Here is a 17,982-nt window from a genome sequence, read left to right as displayed (position 1 = left end):
TATATAGCATTGTGACGTCATGATTACCGACTTTGTACTCACATAAATGGGGAGAAAAAATGTGAGTATTTTCGTTTTCGAGTCTGCACAGTTACGCAGTACATGTTTACACATGTGACTTACTGTTTTAATTTCCATAATTATGCATTTCTAAGATGTGTGTTTTATTTTTCAATGAATAAAAAAATGTCCATGTTTTGGTACGTTAATTATAAAAATCATTAAAAACATTTTTCTTTTGAAAAATCATATATACATATTTGGGTTATTGCGTGCACATCAAATTAACTGAAATGTACGGAAGCCCGTAAGTGCCACATGATATATATAAAGAAAACTACATATATATATAAAGAAAATCGTATATTTATATATATTTAAAGAAAATGATATATATATATATAATGAATACGATATATATATATATATAAAGAAAACTGAATATATATAAAGAAAATCGTGTATATATATATATATATAGATAACCACTGATATATATATAAAGAAAATCGCGATATATAAGCAAGAGTGATATTTATATAAAGCCAAAAAATTCCACTACGTGACCTTCACCGATTACAGCCTAATGCTGCATATAATTAACAAACTCCGCCTACAGAGGAGAGAGGCTACAAATGCAATTATCGCTCCATGGTCAGCCGATCAAAAGAGAGGTAAAGAATTTATTTGTACTATAGACAATGTGTTAAAAGAAATTGCATGTAACTCTATTGTAACGAAAATATGTTTTACTGTTTAATATTTATATCCTTATAACCATCGCCTTAAAATTGTTTATAAACTGTTTAAAATACTAATAGATTGATAGGAGTGTCTGGCTACCCAAAGCACAAAAGTTTATTCCAACAAAAATTGTGGATGCCTGCGTGGAATAAGTGGAGGGGTCATAAAGTTACGGGTATTTTGGAAAATTCAATCTATTTTAAAAATTTGCTACAGAAAAATAGGTTATGGACACACCCAGTCCCCCCCCCCCATAATTTTCTCTACCGCCTCCCTCTTTGGAAGTTCTTGGTTAAGATGGGTCTAAATATTTTGAGCGAAATAAATCTGAAGGGATTTATTCACATTACAGATGATTAATTAATTCTGATCGAGTGAAATATTGAATGCCTTTCATAATTTGCACCGGTCCCGCCCAGTTTGTAAAACATTACCTGGTATTGAATAATTGTTTTTTAAAGTAAACGTGATTTTATTTATCTTTTTTACAGATGACAGCCGAATTATGGATATACGTTTTGCTCTCTTATCAGTGCATAGATATTATACATGCAAAAATTTATATAGATTTATAAGTTAGAGGACATTTTACAAAATGTGGAAAACTGTAAAACGAAATTAAAGTGACACCTCTAGCTGACATACTAGTATTCGATGAACTTATATAATTAAAGGAGGTTTTTGAGTTTAAAACCAAATTATTTGAAAAAAAGGATGTGTAATCGCTTATGTTTTTGATGTTATTCTGCAAGATGTTTAAGATTCTTCAAATCATTTTGAATTTTCCAAAATACCCGTAACCTTATGACCCCTCCACTTATTCCACGCAGGTATGCACAATTTTTGTTGGAATAAACTTTTGTGCTTTGGGTAGCCAGACACTCCTATCAATCTATTAGTAATTTAAACAGTTTATAAACAATTTTAAGGCGATGGTTATAAGGATATAAATATTAAACAGTAAAACATATTTTCGTTACAATAGAGTTACATGCAATTTCTTTTAACACATTGTCTATAGTACAAATAAATTCTTTACCTCTCTTTTGATCGGCTGACCATGGAGCGATAATTGCATTTGTGGCCTCTCTCCTCTGTAGGCGGAGTTTGTTAATTATATGCAGCATTAGGCTGTAATCGGTGAAGGTCACGTAGTGGAATTTTTTGGCTTTATATAAATATCACTCTTGCTTATATATCGCGATTTTCTTTATATATATATATCAGTGGTTATCTATATATATATACACGATTTTCTTTATATATATTCAGTTTTCTTTATATATATATATCGTATTCTATATATAGATGTCATTTTCTTTATATATATAAATATACGATTTTCTTAATATATATATATATATATATATATATATATATATATATATATATATATATATATATATATATATATATATATATATATATATATATATATATATATATATATATGTGTGTAGTTTTCTTTATATATATCATGTGGCACTTACGGGCTTCCGTAGAAATGTACGAAAAACAAAAAAACAAAAAAACAAAAGCCACACCAGTTGCAAAACTAGAACACGCCATACGCCTTAAAGATATTATAAACATTTAGACTTCAATTTCCGAACTGGAAATTTTTCTTCTTCAATTTTTCACAGACCGATGTTTCTCCGAATCGAAAATGTATACAATCGGTCTAACAAATATATTTAAAAATTGATGTAAATCGGATGACAATGGGTTCAAATAAATTGACCATATTACGGTAATCCACATTGCTGAATGATAAAATATGCCGTAGATTGATTCACTTTTGATATCTATTAGCTTTTTTTTCATAAAAACCGGAATAGATACTCTTACGAATTGGAATGGTATCGAGTTCATTCCTCATAACTATTTTTTTTCAATAAGTGTAAAAATGACGATTTTATGTCCATAAGTTGTTCAAACTTCACACATGACCTTACATGTATGCGTTTCTAACACAATATACATGTACGTACTGAGATAGGGAAAAAGCCCATACATGCACGTACATGTATAAACTAACGCTGTATTGAGTTCAGCTCTCCCTATAGTTAAACTTTCCGCCGGAAAAACAGCTTAAAAATGGCTATATAGATAGTTAGGCTCCGCTCCCCTTGCGTGTTCGGTTTTGGGTTTTATATAAAACGACATGTAATTGTGCATATGGAACCTTTAAACAATTATATATAATTTAATATATCATACAAATTTACTGTCTGACGTAAGTGAGCTCAAAACGTAATACATGTATCAAAATAGGCTCAATTTCAAGGTGTTTCAGTATTGGTGTCCTTCATTATCAGACAGTTATTTTAAAATAAAATAGCGGTCGCCCGCTTGGACACGTGGGTTCTCTCCGGGTACTCCGGCTTCTTCCTACACAAATGACCCACTCGCGCTAACATCCGTGCCAACGAGGGATATTAATATAAGTTGTAGAACTTGCTTATCAATCGTTGTAAAATAAATAAAGTTCAGGTTTTTTTAAGGAATGAATTCAATATTTATTTGTTTTATACGATATAAAATGGTTTGAGGCAGTTTACGCTTTATAAACCGCTTATAATTTAATTTTTTTTCTCTTCATTGTAGATAAATACGGTCATTTGACCTTTAAAATGACGTAAAATTATACAAAATTCAAACGTAACGTCAGGCGTATTGATACGTTTTTGACGTTAGTCTTACTATGACGTAGGCAACATTCTTTATACGATATAAAATAATTTTTTAGCCAATCAGAAAGCGCGTTACACCCAGAATTAAATTATTTTTAAATAAAGAATGAAAGCAAATTTGAAGTGATGAAATTCAGTGACAAAGCTTTAAGTATGATACATGTCAATTACACATCAATTTATTTACAAGACAGCTTTTGGCCCAATCTGACCTTTTTTTGGATATTCATTTGACAATTTACATAATACACAATAATATTCTATGCACATGTATTTTTTATATAAAAGAGCTCAAGCACTTCAAAGATGATCTCATGCATTTATCTAAATAAATTCTGAAAAAATAGATCAAATGAAAATTGACTAAACTCACAACTGAAGGAAAACTTTTTATGCACGTAGATACATTCTAACGTGTTTAGAATACACATGTAATAGTATATATGATACAATTTAAAAGAGATTGACTTATTTTATGAATTCACAAAGAATTGTAATACATGAACTTTGAAACCAATTTGTAATATACAAGATCTTTAAAACCAACATCAAACACCAGACATTAGTTTCCTCAACTCATGTAAACCTGTAATAACCAACAAAATCATTTTTTTCTCAAAAGATTTAAAGTACAATGTATTTCTAGCTGCCATTATACAAGGTCTCATGTAACATTCAATCCCCAATAGCCTTTCCTCGGGGCTCTGCATGTTAGTTCCTATAAACTGTCCCCCAGGGGATGAGACCGGTCAGGAAGGCGTAATGTAGGCCTGGACGATCTTTACGTCGTCCACCGGGCGATCATCGTTGTCACACTCCACCAGGCCGATCCGCTGGACCACCGTCATCCCGCTACTGACCCGGCCGAAGATTGCGTGTTTTCCGTCCAACCACTGGGTGGGGGCCAGGGTGATGAAGAACTGACTCCCGTTAGTGTTAGGACCACTGTTTGCCATCGATAAGATTCCTGCACCTATAAGGAAGTAACAGAAGTAAATAAGGAGAATTTCCCTGACCTCTTATTGAAAGGTCTGCTGTTTGCTATAGATAAAATGTCTGCACCTAAATGTACGCTACAGAGAGATGATGACTCTCCAGAAGTAAATCTTCAAATAACACATCCCTATTCAATTTGTCAACACCAGTAGGTAAATCATATTAGTCTTTCATTTACCCAAAACTGAATGATAATTCCCATTAATTTCATGTGAAAAGAATATTGAGAATTTGTTATAAGATATCGATAAATTCCAAAAAAATCAAAATTTTTGATTGGCATGCAAAGTCTTCATTTTCTTTGATTATGATACATTTTGATTGGGAAGCAAAATAGATTGCTAGGCAATGAGGAACATTATACCTGTGTGTTTTAGTTCATTTGAAATCTCATCATCAAACTCCTTCCCATAAATTGAGGCTCCCCCTCTTCCTAGAATTAGAAATACATAAAAGCCTGTACCGTGTATATAGGTATGGTAGTAAACTCATTGTCTAATGTTAACAAAGGAAACAAAATTTATTTCAATCAAATTCAAATTACTAACAAGATAAGCGTCATGTTCATGTTTCTGTACATTTCATTAACACTGTAATAAATACTCTTGATTTAAAATTGAAAAGATTGGGATAGGCTTGAGAAGGATCATTGATCTTTAACTAACCCGTTCCTGTAGGATCTCCGCCTTGTATCATGAAATCCTTGATGATCCTGTGAAACTTGGTGTTGTTATAGTAACCTCTTCTTGCCAACTCAGCAAAGTTTCTGCAAGTGTTCGGCGCATGCTTCCAATAAAGTTCAAGAACAAACTGACCCATCCTGCAAAAAATTATAAGTACATGTAGTATGTGTACCAGTAACTAACATTTAATCATGTAAAGACCCCCAGCATTTATTCATAGGGTGACTATGGCTATAGAGAATGACTATGTATGTTTTTATTTCCCTCTCCAACTGACGGCTGTGAACTTATGTTATGCTTTTATAATACCTGATATTGTATCATGATAACCAATGTGATAAATAACAAAGATCTTATTAACACTAGCTTGGTTATTTGATTTAAAAAGATGTAATAGGTAATGAAAAGGCAGGTGTCCTGGGACTCAAAATCAAGGTCTCTGACAAACTGCCCCAGGCCATCTAACCTCATACCTAATAAGACCTGATATTAGTATTGACTTGTAGTCACACATCTGTAAACCCCGGTAATACAGCCAGGCTCAAATCTAGATGGTAAACATTAGACCTTATTAATTATAGAAACGATTATAATCATGGTAATGGAACCAACCCAAGATTTATGATTATTTGCTTTCAACATGATGGACCAGACTTTGTGGTTAATAAAGGGTAAACTGCTTATAAGTAACTCTGTAAAGTCCTTTAAATAAATTAAATTATGTATAGCTATTCATTCAAGACAACTTCTTAAACAGTTAAAAGATACATTTTGTATTAATAACTGTATAGTTATAACAGAGACATAAATAAGTTAAACATATTTGTGTCTCTGGTTATAATTACGTACAGTATATTCGGTTTATAATGTTTACTTTACTGAGATTCAATAACAAAAAAATATCACAAACATTATGTTGATTCTCACAAAAACATTGACTAATGAAACATGTATTAATAGCGAGCGCAGCGAGGCGGCGCAAAGCGCCGCTCGCATAGCGAGCTCCATAGACAACGTGTACGAACGGAGAAAATTCGAGTTGAAATCTGCAAATTGTTCAAAGAAATGTTTATGAGGCCACGTGAAAAAGTTCTACATATCCCAATAATCCTTTGCGGTGCATTGTAACATGGTGGAACAGGAAGCGTTTCTAAGGAAAATTCTTACCTCTTAATCGTATACATCTATTTCATTTATAACAACAAAAATCCTTTAAAAACACTAAAGTAAACAACACATATGCTTACGTAAAAAAACTGTACCTATTTGAACTTTTGCTGACATATGACGTCATTTCCTTTCCCGAATTTTTCCGACAATTTACGAGAACTGTCGAGCGCAAAACAAAGTTAAGTATGATGTCACAGTGACTTAAAATTAAGTATGATGTCACAGTGACTTCGCGCAATAAATTTAGTGGTGGATCAAGCAAATGTACTGGGTGTAACGTGTAGTTAGTACTCAGTATCAGTGTTAATGGTGACTCTTCGGCTGATTGGTTTTGTTTTGATCATATATTTGCTTAGTAAATAAACATGCAAGTTCCATACTTAATTTACTGTCATATTGATCTAATTGTAATATGCATGCGTGAGGTAGGTGACAAAAAATTATTTTAAAAATGTCTACAACGCATATATATAGAACACAAAAATACACAAAATTATAAACGAATTGGTGATACAGAGGAAAATAACAACAAGGAACAAAATGGGAAATAACACGCTCAGACAAGCAGTTTATTCTTTACTGATTTTAGTGACCATTACTAAAACGTAAAGGACTGATAAAACATGATTGTCTTTTTATGAAAAAAAAAATCAAACGGCTTTGATTCAACATATTTTAATAAGTTTGTTTTACATTTAATTTATGCTCAGTGGTAGTTTGTTTAAGTGTATTAGCCTAAAATGGACAATTGGAATAAAGGTTTGATAACTTCGGGTTCCTTGCAGTGATAAAAGTTTTCGAGACAAAGCTTAAGTTTTTAGGTTGGGGCAAGTACACGGGTTAACGTTGAATTTAACAATGATGAGAGATGTTTGGTTCCTTCTGCGCTCGCCCCAACGGTCACACCGTAAAACATATTAAAAACAGAGAAAATTCGGGAGAACACTCTATCGTGTCTCCAGCATTTTTGAAAAGGCATATTCCCCAGTACAATGTCGCATACTTACGTTGTCTCTATGGTTACATTTGAGGGTTGCCATGTTTTAGGAGGGACACCAGAAGTGGACATTTTTTTTCAATCAAAATATCTACTCTAGAAAGTATTTAGGATTTTTAGCCGGCAAAATTGTTGAAATTCGGGTCGGGATCAACATACAATAGTAAATTATCGTCGGAAATAAACCGGGTTCGTAGTACTGCCGTATGCACGTCGTCAGCAAAGCCGCACGCCGCACGGTGAGGAATTAACTTGAATCAGCGATTGACACCACATTATAGTTCTCCTTCTTGGTATCAGGTGAGATAAAAATGGGATTTGATTTTATTTATGAATTGTGTATTTACTGGAAGACTTTAATGTCCTCACAAAATCCCCACCCCCAGCTCCGGGGGGAGGGGAATCACAGCTGACTTAGTGGGCAGAAGTTATCATGGTTATATATGAATGTCTTGAATGCTTGAATGACCCACCCAGATCCAATGGTGAAATTTCTTATTAAATGCAACTTTACCATTTGATGTTTAATTATCATTTGATAATTTAAAAAAAGAGAACATAAAAGTGGGATGGGGTTGAGTTTTCCAAGTAAATTATAGCTCCAATACCAAAGATGTTATCCAGTCCTAACTTTTAGTGATATGTTGAGTGTATCTGTAAAAGATATCTGGATTTTGTTTTAATTCAAAAGGTTTCCTTTCACCAGATGAAAATTCTTTCTTCAACTTTGACCAGATCCTCGCTTCTTAATCAGACCATCTTCCACAGTCTGTGTGTATTTTTTTTTTTTTGCAATGCATGTATAAGTATATTTAACTTACAACATTCCTCTATAAAATTTATTAGGGACCCCCCCCCCCCCAAAAAAAAAAAATAAATATGAAAACAGCTCTTATCCCTAGCTTTTCTTGTAAAGTTATACATTAACATGATTAAGTAAGTCAGAGGTGTATTCTACATTTCAATAGACTCTATAATGATCAGGCTACTTTACTCCCATGCTATAACATGTGTAATATGCATTGCAACTCTGATGATACAATTTGCTTCTTTGCAGTGTCTGCCAGCTTGTCTCTGCTATGGGTCTGACCTTGGAAGAGACACGAAGGTCATGGGCGAGGGCGGACGCTGTGTGCTTTGACGTGGACTCCACCCTATTGGTGGATGAGGCTCTGGATGAACTGGCCAAGTTCTGTGGAGTGGGCAAAGAGGTACAGGAATGGTAAATTGGCTTTGTCTATAACAAGTATTTGATTTAAATTGGTTCAAGTCTAGTTCTGCTTTCCCTCGTCCCACTTATAATTGTATTACACACTGAGCAATCCAGCAAACTATTAAAAACATCGTGATTGTGTAATTCCTTGTAATTTGTAGGACCACAAGAGCAATGGGTGGAGGAGTGTCTTTTAGAGAGGCCCTGGAGGCAAGGTTACAAATCGTGAAACCCTCACGACAAAAACTGGAGGAATTCATTCAACAACATCCCCCACAATTCTCCCCTAATATTCGGTGGGTATATATAGCATGTCATGTGCTAGAATGTAATTAGCCATTTCTTTTATAGGAAACAAAAAGACTGATTAAAGTTAAAAGATAAAAGAAACTTAGGAGATGTTAAGTGAAAGAGCTAGTATTGTTTCTTTACTTGTTCTCTAAGACATGTTTTTAACTCAAATTCCTTATAAAATATCCAACTTCAAAATAGGTATGAGAATTTGATAGAAGGTGTCCATTGTAATTAGTTTTGTGGTCATCTATGATGGTTATTTTATTTACAGGGAACTGATAGCAGAGCTCCATAAAAGAAATAAGCAAGTTTTTTTAGTGTCGGGGGGCTTCACTTCGATCATTCTGCCAGCAGCCAAAATACTCAACATTCCAGCACAAAATGTGTTTGCCAACCAGATCAAGTTCTACTTTGATGGTAATGTTGCTCACTTAACAAAAGTTTGTCTACTTTGTTCATTGTCTTCATTATCTCTAAAGTGCTTTCTTTCTATGGTTAGTTTACCCCACTCATATTTAAATCTCTTCTACCTCATCCTTTCTAGCTAAGCTGAAACATATGAAAGGATATACATGTATTTAAGTTTATCATATAGATTTGGGGCATAAAAATCAAAGTGAAAGGAGTTTTGATCATCTCTGTTCTTTTGATTTGTTACTAGGAGACTACGCGGGCTTTGATGAGAACCAGCCTACATCATCCTCTGGGGGTAAGGCCATTGTGGCAAGAATAATAAAAAAAGAACGTGGAGTCAAAACGCTAGTCATGATCGGGGATGGAGCGACTGACATGGAAGCCGTGCCTCCTGCTGTAAGTTCTTCTATTGAAGACACTGAAAATTGTCAGAGTCCTCTAAGAAATCATGTCTGAATCAGTGTGTAGCAAAAAGGGCGATAGAAAGTTATTGTCCCCCTAGACAGCAACTATTTCCAGATACAAAGAGGAAGGAAATAGCTTGTTCAAATCATGATCCCCTCGGGATAGGATGGGGCCACAATGAAGGGAGGGGGTCAAATTTTTACATAGGAATATTTAGAGAAATTTTTTTTTTAAATCTTCTTCTCGGAACCAATAAGCCAGGAAAGCTGAAACTTGTGTGGAAGCATCCTCAGGTAATGTAGATTCAAAGTTGTGAAAATCATGATTCCCAGGGGTAGGGTGGGTTCTAAATAGGGGGTCATTTTTAACATAGGAATATACATGTATAGAGAAAAATTTCTAAAAATCTACTTCTCAGAAACCAATTGGCCAGAAAACTGAAACTTGTGTGGAAGCATCTCAGGTAGAGAAGATTTATGTTTGTTCAAATGATGATCCATAAGGGTAGAATGGGGTCACAACAGAAGGGGGAGGGCAAATTTTTACATACGAATATATTGAGAAAAATTTTTAAACATCTTCTAAAAAACCATTTGCCTAGAAAAGCTGTAACTTTAGTAAGTGAAAGCAACTTAAGATACTGTAGATTCAAATTCATTAAAATCAAAATCTTGAGGAATAGGGTGGGGCCACATTGAGGATAAAATTTTACAAAGGAAAACATTTTAATTATTCACAAAAACTGAAATGTTGTAATGTATGGTTTACTTATATGCAAGCATTTTGACACATCGCTTGATTCTGTAAAATTGTTTAGACTTAGGCCCATGGACGATTCTTAGGCCTCACAAGGGGTTCAGAGTTTGATGTAGGTAATATCCCATATATAAACAATAGTTTAGGATCTTTTTGAGAACTCTAATGCTCAAAATGTGATAAGACTATAAAATCATCATAAAAGAGACTTGATTGTAAACATAGAAATATACAGAGGTAAAAAATGGATTTTAATTTATACTGGATCTATATGTATTATACTACTTTGTCCAGATAGTTTGTACAGTATTATGACTCCATTAAGCTGATTTTATCATGCCTATTAATGCTCAGGTGAGCGATGTGGCCCAGGGCTTCTTGTTTAATATCTGAGACATATTACAAGCTAGTATGTCAGTGTTTGCACTCAATCATTTTATTTAAGGTCAGACAACACGTTCCTCAATTTTAGATAACTTTTTCCAGGAATTTGTTAATGGTTTACTACTACTTTGACAAGCTTTCTTGCAAAAAATTAGGGTACCTTATTAGGCATTTCTGCAAAATACTAGAGTATGCAATTTCCTATATAATCTTGAAAATACACTTTATTTGCTGATATAAAAATAAATACATCTTCATCACAGTGAAATTCATTATTTTAGAACTTTATCTCCGCCGGGGCGGGGCTTTGAACTCACGACCTCTAGAACTTATACGCTTCTGGCAGTGAGCGGCCACGGTTCTTACCACTCGACCATATAGATATATAACCATATCCAAGTAAATTTTGATCATTTTTAAAGTAATCATAAAATTGATATTTTTTATTGGAACTCTTTATTACGAGGAGATACAAAAAATATTCTCGAGGAACGTGTCGTCTGACCTTAAGAGTCAGTTTGCAACAAGTGTTCATATTTCTATGTCAGCATTAACTTATGTTATTATAAACAGTTTGCAATAAGTTGTCTGCAATAATTAGCCAGGAGGATGATCGGTCAGTGATCAGTAGCTGTACTTTTACAGGATGCCTTCATTGGTTACGGAGGGAATGTCATCAGGGACAGCGTGAAACAGAAGGCAGCATGGTTTGTGACAGACTTCAGGGACCTGATCCAGGCTCTGGACAATTGATGTCAGTCGGTCAGCTGATGAATTTATTCAGTTGAAAAATTGATGCATATTTTTGACTGGACAACTGATGTACATTTTTCAAGAACATTTTTAACTGAAAAACTGATGTACGTTTTCTCATGGACAACTGGTAGACATTTTCTACTGAACAACTCTTAGGACATTTTCAAAAGAAATGCAGATTGGTGATTCAGCTATTTGATTACTAGACAACCCTAGATTTTAATATAAGAGATGTGAATAAGGCAACATTTATGCTAATATAAAAAAAAATATATATATATATATATGTATGTATATATATTGAAGAAAATTTTCAGTATTAATGTATATTTGTACTTTGTGTATACTTCTACTTTTTTGCATTATTTAAACGAATGTACACAGGATGTGTACTGTTTTGAATTCTCCTTTACGTGAACTAGCAGATAATTGCTGCAGAAACATATCATATCTGTTTTATATTTTTGACAATGTGACTCAGAGTGTATTTTTTATATTTTATCTCATATACATATAAGTAATATTGTGTATTGATATTTGTTTGAGAAGGATACAGCACGGTGTGACAGTTTTGTTTGTGATACTTGGATTTTGGTCTGTTATTATCTACGCAGATGTGTTTATTATTCTTTGTTAGTGTATTCAGTTTGGTTGTAATCAATATGATGCATGTTTATGATATCATATATGAAATGTCTATAAATAATAAAATTTTATAAATTAAGATAGATGTGCTGATTTTTTGAGAAAGTTAAAACCTCAAAATCCAAACTCTAAATTTTTGAGTGAATTTCCTATTTAATTTGTTTGGCTACATAAATGGGCATTACAAAGCATGCATTAAAGTGACTTGGCATCAACTGGTAGACCAAGCGATGTTTGACCAATATTAAGTAACCCTTTGCAGGGGCGTCGGAATGAATCAAAATTGTACTTAAGGTAGCTTGCGGGTTTACCTGCTTGTGAGAAAACCTACCTTGAAAATTTGTCCACGTGATCCATAGGTTTCAGGGTTTTATTTTAAAAAATTATTTGAGATTCGTCTGCATAGTAATAATGTTATCGTGATTCAAACACAGTGTCGCTGATAAAATAATGCAACGCCATTTCAATGAAATATATGGTAAAATGCATATCTTAGTCGAAAACCGCATTTTAAAACTATGCTTCAAACTTTTAAACGATCTAGACGAACTTCATTTTACTCAACACAATAATAGAAGAGATAATTTTGAATCAATTCATAAAAAAAAATCAATATGTGTTCTCGGCCAATTTTTCGCAAAACAACTTTAAAGATTTAAAAGATTTCACAAAATCCTATATTTTCATCACGACGTTAGCCCGACGTCATCAATTTAATTCTTTCGTTTGAGAACCAAAAATGAAAATGCACTGGTTGGCCAGACTAGCCGATTAACACACATTAGAACATGCAAATCCAATCAAAATTATAATGAATGTTTTTGAATGCACAAATGCAATTAATGTAAGGTTTTGAAGAGAAGAAACTTGGCTACTTTTCTTTTCATGAAACTCAATCAGTCAAGCATGCATTCATTGCAAAAACAATTACCATACAACTATTGACATATTAATGAGTTTGTAATCGTATACGATAACTAGCTAAAGCCAAAATAATTTTAATAGTTATATCGGTATTTGAATATACAGAACGACCAAAGTTAATGCATACGGTTCAATTTTTTTACAATGTACTTGTCTAAACATAAATCAGATTAAATAGTTCCAACGCACACTCATACCTTATAGAACTAGATGCGAAAATGTTTGTCACATCTAAATGTTTGTATAAAGTGCAATTTAGCTTTTCAAATATTTCATTCTATGTTTTTAAGATCATTTGTTATTTTCAAAAGAAATGTATGAGTTTGCTATGACGGTCAACTCTGTACGCCGAATCCTATTGTGACGTCAGCTGATCAGTAGAAAAAAACTCAGAATGATCATTTATTTTCAAAAATAGATTTGATTTGCATTTATAACAAAGAATATGACAAAATATTTCACAATATAGTTAATATTCGAACACAATTATGGCGCCATTATTAGTTAATTGTGCTGCGATTGAATTAATTTCTCCCGCCATTCACATCGGGAAATGGTTGAATTCTTTAGTCAGAAAAAGTCACTGTAATTCAGCTCTTGTTGATAAAGAAAATTAGAGCCGGACACAGGCGCGTTCGATTGGATCGAACACGATGTGCGATTCCTCGTCGTACGTGCACTGTCCCTGACGGACCAGGCGCTCGTTCTCACAGACCACGAAGTAGGGGGTCCGCTCCCGGCCCGACCAGGCGTTGATCCCGTCGGCCCGGCCCTTACAGCTTGGGAACCTGATCTCACAAGGCACGCAGTGCGAGGAGTGCTTGCAGGCGTTGCTCTCATACTCACCTGGAAGAAAAAAAACCGCACAATTTTAAATACAACATTTTATAGACGATCGACCCATTTACAAAGATCATAAAACATAATTATGCTACATGTACATACTTGATATAAATATTTTAAAAAATTGTTGATTTATTAAAAAAATGAATTTTTAATAAAACATACATTTTTTTGCATTAAAAAGTTCTCGTTTACTGCTACTTATTTCATTTAGATTTCTTTTTTTTTTCTTTCTCTTGTTTCAATTTTGGGGGAAAATGTAATCTAACCAATAGGAAGGTTTAAAATATTTCAAATACTGAGTATGTATTTCAGTTACATATAGTAGTAATAGCCTAATTGAAAGAGGTGAGATCGTCATTTCCTGTTTTTAACAGAAAGAGTCGGTAAAGTAAATCTGTTACGTAGTATCCTTACACGTATCCTATAAAATAATAGGCTATTAGGGCGAATTATAATTAAAAGTAATACTGCATGTTAGACAGTATATATCCTTACACTCAATTTACAAAATAGATCAGTAATCTATTAGGGCGAATTATACATATAGTAAATTGTAATTCTGTATAAAGTTATCCTTACACGCGTCCTATAAAATCATGTATAGGCTTTTAAGGCGAATTATCGTTAATTGCAAATGTTAAAGATTATCCTTACACGCGTCCTTGGGCTCCCACCGTGTTCCACACTTCACGGTGAACGGGTTATCACAGCGCTTGGTGTCCGTACTCCACAGGGTCGGGAACGGGCACTCCATCACCCCCACCATCCCCGCCATCACCAAGGAGCAGTCCACCTGTTTAGCGCAGCTCTGGGGGTGAGGGAGAACCGCCGTGGGAGAGGCTTTACACATCTCCATGAAGGGGTTGACCTTTTGCGCCTGGGTGGAGGTGGTCGGGATTGTGGGGGTGGTGGGCTTCTCCGTTTTCTGGGTTGTCGGCTTATCCGTTTTTGTGGGGTCTGGTTTTGAGGTTAGCGATGTTTTTCCAGTGACCGTTTTCTGAGTCTTTGAACCTAAAAGAAAGAATAAAAATATTCTTCTGTCAAAACAGAATAGTCCACTGCTAATTGTTCAACCATTGTGAAGAGCTATATATTCGCTTTATTAAAGAATAACATGGATTTTTTAGTTTTGCGTTTACAAAATTGTCGATCGGCATACAGCGTCCTCAATCCAGCATGCTCAAAGAAAAATGGTTCATTTTATTCTCCACCATAAATATTAGATTTAAGATAATTTTCTTCCATACAGACAGTTAATAGTATGTGTACGTAGAATGGATTGAAACGAATTGGAATCAAATCAAAGTGTTAGAAAACAATATATTTTATCAACTTACTTTTCCATTTGCTCATAATCAAATAATTAAAAAATGAATACACCAAACTCCTTCAAAGTTTAAATATATGATTATGTTTCGTTTTTTTTTAATTACTGTTCGCGAGCAATGAATCTCCTTGAGCTGATTTGCAGCTTATTAATTTTTCGTTACTAAATACAATGTATATACTGTTTTATCTAAAGAAATTGTTTTATATTGCAGTAAATTCATAATTCATAACTAAATGTATTTTACGAAATTAAATTGTATGTTTTGCAATATGACAATATAAAAGGTAAATAATTCCTTTAAAGAGGGTCTGGATGGGCAAGAAATTAATTAGCCGTCAGATCTACGTGTACCTTAAAGGTTTAATTATGATTTTTAACTATATAAATTAGTATGAATTCCATTTATTTTATCTTTTAACTTTGAGTATTTTCCTGCATCCTTAAACAGGGCTCTTCTTCTAAAGGAAATCAATAGAGTCTTCAAAAAAGATCACGACCATTCAGTTCGCTTAACGGAAACTTATTTAAGCAATAGGTCAAGTTGCAAATAAATGTTTACAGGTGTCCATGTACGATCCCTGGGGGACGCAGGCTTGCATCATCTGGTTGGTGACAGTTTTATCCGGGCACTTGAACTCCGTCTCCCGGCCCAGCACACACATCCGGAACTTGCCACAGTCCGCGGGGTCCGCCTTCCACATCCCGAGGCTGCAGGCCGAGGAGAAACTGGGCAATGCCAGACACAACACGCACACTATCCAAAACATGATCAACTGATTCCTTGTTTGTTCCGAAAAGAGTCAAAATTCTAACAAGTTTGCTTTCAGATCCCAGCGTTCTTTTTCCCCTTTTCTCACCGGGTACTGGTTCAACAGGTTTGGTATCTCTTGAATGAATGGCCGTATCAGTGATGATAGGTTTGGTAATACGGGTAATAAGTAAACAGAGCTGACGAAACGTCCGTATCAAAGTCCGACAGATTCCACCAATAGGAGTCGTTCTTTGATCCGATCGCAGGAGGCGACAGTTTGGGAGGATAAACACAGTGTGGTCATGTTTACAGAGAGATACAGCGCGGGTTGTACGAGGCTTCATCGATATGCCTCTTTGAAAGTTGACAGCGAGGAACCGGTACCCAAGACCCCGTGTTTGCGGGGGACCGTTATCTTAACACTGTTAATCCGAAACAGGAAGAACCCCGATATTGCAGTCAGGGGGTGCCCTTATTGATGATAAAGTTTTTACTGAAGTTATGCAAGCAGTTTATTAATTGGTGTATCAACGGCTGTTTTGTTTTACGAATTTATAAGGTTCAAGCTCTTTAATGACATCGTATGCCGTGTCCATCAATCCTGATTTAGATAACGAAAACAAAAACCTGGGACAAACCAGAAAACCTGCGAGTACTCACTACATGTATACATCTCTATCAAACTGGTCTCACTGGAATGAACTTATTTCATAATATATTATGAAATAGGTTCACATTCCAGTAAGATCGGTTTGATAAATTAAATTGTGTTCGAAAGAAAGTATGAAAGCTACAAAATATCTTCACAATTACAAACACATCATGATCAAACAGCATTGCAATGAATGGTACAGAAATGGTTAACCTGAGAAAAGTTGACAAGTCAGCGACAAAACGTTCCAGTAACGAAAACAGATTTCTTTTTCAAGGTGTTTGTTATCAAAACTCCTGACAGCTTCTCTCATTAAGTAATCAAACTAATCGCCAACCCGGACACGGCTAATCAAGGACGGTTCCCTTTGTACCGTGGACCCCGAAATGTTCAGGAGACGCCGACTCGCTTGGAATGCAGACATCCATCGTGTCTTCCTCGCGCGCGCTACGAGACAACAGATATAGGGTATAGTCAGATAACGGAAGAACGAAATTAGTCCATAGGAACGAAGATACAAATCAAGACCCGCTTTGTCAAATGTAAGAACAAGAAAATGAACAACAATAATTTGAAATGGTGACTAATCGTAGAAGGTGGTATCCTGAAGAGAAACATATAATTGTGATTGATTGTGCTGAGACTCGGTAGGGGTGTGCCGTATCCAGTATACCGCTGTGTCGTCTGGCTATGACTGGTATACTCGGACACTCATCAACAAGGCATCCCGATCCTTAGCGGTCGGGAATTTGAATCCAATTGCTAAACTTCCGGTATGCCATTCGAACCAGACTGTGTCATGTTGATGCAATTGTTGCATGGACTATATCTGCAACTTGACCGTAGGACACCTATCTCTAAAATAGTGAACATGTACATGTAACATGTAAAACAAAATTGATAATGAGTTTTACACACAATTTATTTGACGAGATCTCATCTTCCCAAGTCAAGGGTTCCTGACCAGCTACCCGTGTCAAAAATTGTGTAAGAAGCGGACCGGATCAGAAACCCTCGATTTGAGAAGATGCAAATTCTATAACAAATGTTGTATATACTATATAGCTTAATTCATGTAACATACATACGTCAGCATTGAGTTTCTTTAAAAGATTAAAAACATCTCCTCACGAGGGTTAGGTTTTTTAAATTATACCTTCTTACCCGCAAGAAATAGAAAATAACGCTAATATTGTTGAGATATTTCTTCTAAACTTGCAGGATTTGATCACACGACCAACCAAGTTTATTTTCCTGTAAACGTTTTCACATTTGTTTTATATTACATAAATATATATACATGTACCCATTATAAAGACTTTATCTGTT

General features: G+C 34.6%; 3 protein-coding genes across 4 annotated transcripts; 1 reads left to right on the top strand and 2 right to left on the bottom strand.

The window, feature by feature from the left end:
* Window positions 1–3,813: 3,813 nt before the first annotated feature.
* On the bottom strand, window positions 3,814–7,457 carry LOC105329939 (peptidyl-prolyl cis-trans isomerase-like 1). Its single transcript, XM_011431443.4, has 4 exons — window positions 7,294–7,457; window positions 5,099–5,253; window positions 4,798–4,866; window positions 3,814–4,410 (listed from the first exon to the last, which is right to left on the bottom strand). The coding sequence occupies exons 1-4, from the start codon at window positions 7,353–7,355 to the stop codon at window positions 4,187–4,189; spliced, it is 510 nt and encodes a 169-aa protein (XP_011429745.2). The 5' UTR covers window positions 7,356–7,457; the 3' UTR covers window positions 3,814–4,186.
* LOC105329938 (phosphoserine phosphatase) lies at window positions 7,439–12,089 on the top strand. Of its 2 annotated transcripts, XM_011431441.4 has the most exons (7): window positions 7,446–7,583; window positions 7,975–8,054; window positions 8,341–8,505; window positions 8,658–8,792; window positions 9,062–9,207; window positions 9,452–9,600; window positions 11,395–12,089. In XM_011431441.4, exons 2-7 carry the CDS (start codon window positions 7,990–7,992, stop codon window positions 11,500–11,502), a joined length of 768 nt encoding a protein of 255 aa, XP_011429743.1. In that variant the 5' UTR covers window positions 7,446–7,583; window positions 7,975–7,989; the 3' UTR covers window positions 11,503–12,089. The 2 variants fall into 2 exon arrangements, with proteins under 2 accessions (XP_011429744.1, XP_011429743.1); XM_011431442.4 differs by lacking the exon at window positions 7,975–8,054 and having other exon boundaries at window positions 7,439–7,583.
* Window positions 12,090–13,462: 1,373 nt separating this feature from the next.
* Window positions 13,463–16,170, bottom strand: LOC105329937 (hypothetical protein). The gene is made up of 3 exons (XM_011431440.4): window positions 15,810–16,170; window positions 14,575–14,931; window positions 13,463–13,920 (listed from the first exon to the last, which is right to left on the bottom strand). The coding sequence occupies exons 1-3, from the start codon at window positions 16,015–16,017 to the stop codon at window positions 13,688–13,690; spliced, it is 798 nt and encodes a 265-aa protein (XP_011429742.2). The 5' UTR covers window positions 16,018–16,170; the 3' UTR covers window positions 13,463–13,687.
* Window positions 16,171–17,982: the final 1,812 nt, after the last annotated feature.

This window comes from Magallana gigas, chromosome 4, assembly GCF_963853765.1.
Source record: "Magallana gigas chromosome 4, xbMagGiga1.1, whole genome shotgun sequence".
NCBI lineage: Eukaryota > Metazoa > Mollusca > Bivalvia > Ostreida > Ostreidae > Magallana > Magallana gigas.
This window is presented reverse-complemented; position numbering and strand designations above follow the sequence as displayed.

Bases quoted from the DNA above. Each gene is read 5' to 3' on its own strand.
- LOC105329939 (XM_011431443.4), bottom strand. From the start codon at position 7,355: ATGTCCACTTCTGGTGTCCCTCCTAAAACATGGCAACCCTCAAATGTA. The intron at 4,867-5,098 runs GTTAGTTAAAGA...TTCTAATTCTAG, and splicing joins CGGAGATCCTACAGGAACGG to GAAGAGGGGGAGCCTCAATT. The intron at 4,411-4,797 runs GTATAATGTTCC...ACTTCCTTATAG, and splicing joins AAATGAACTAAAACACACAG to GTGCAGGAATCTTATCGATG.
- LOC105329938 (XM_011431441.4), top strand. From the start codon at position 7,990: ATGAAAATTCTTTCTTCAACTTTGACCAGATCCTCGCTTCTTAATCAG. The intron at 8,055-8,340 runs GTGTGTATTTTT...GCTTCTTTGCAG, and splicing joins CAGACCATCTTCCACAGTCT to TGTCTGCCAGCTTGTCTCTG. The intron at 9,601-11,394 runs GTAAGTTCTTCT...GTACTTTTACAG, and splicing joins TGGAAGCCGTGCCTCCTGCT to GATGCCTTCATTGGTTACGG.
- LOC105329937 (XM_011431440.4), bottom strand. From the start codon at position 16,017: ATGTTTTGGATAGTGTGCGTGTTGTGTCTGGCATTGCCCAGTTTCTCC. The intron at 14,932-15,809 runs GTAAACATTTAT...TCTTTCTTTTAG, and splicing joins GGGATCGTACATGGACACCT to GTTCAAAGACTCAGAAAACG. The intron at 13,921-14,574 runs GTAAGGATAATC...TTTTTCTTCCAG, and splicing joins GTGGGAGCCCAAGGACGCGT to GTGAGTATGAGAGCAACGCC.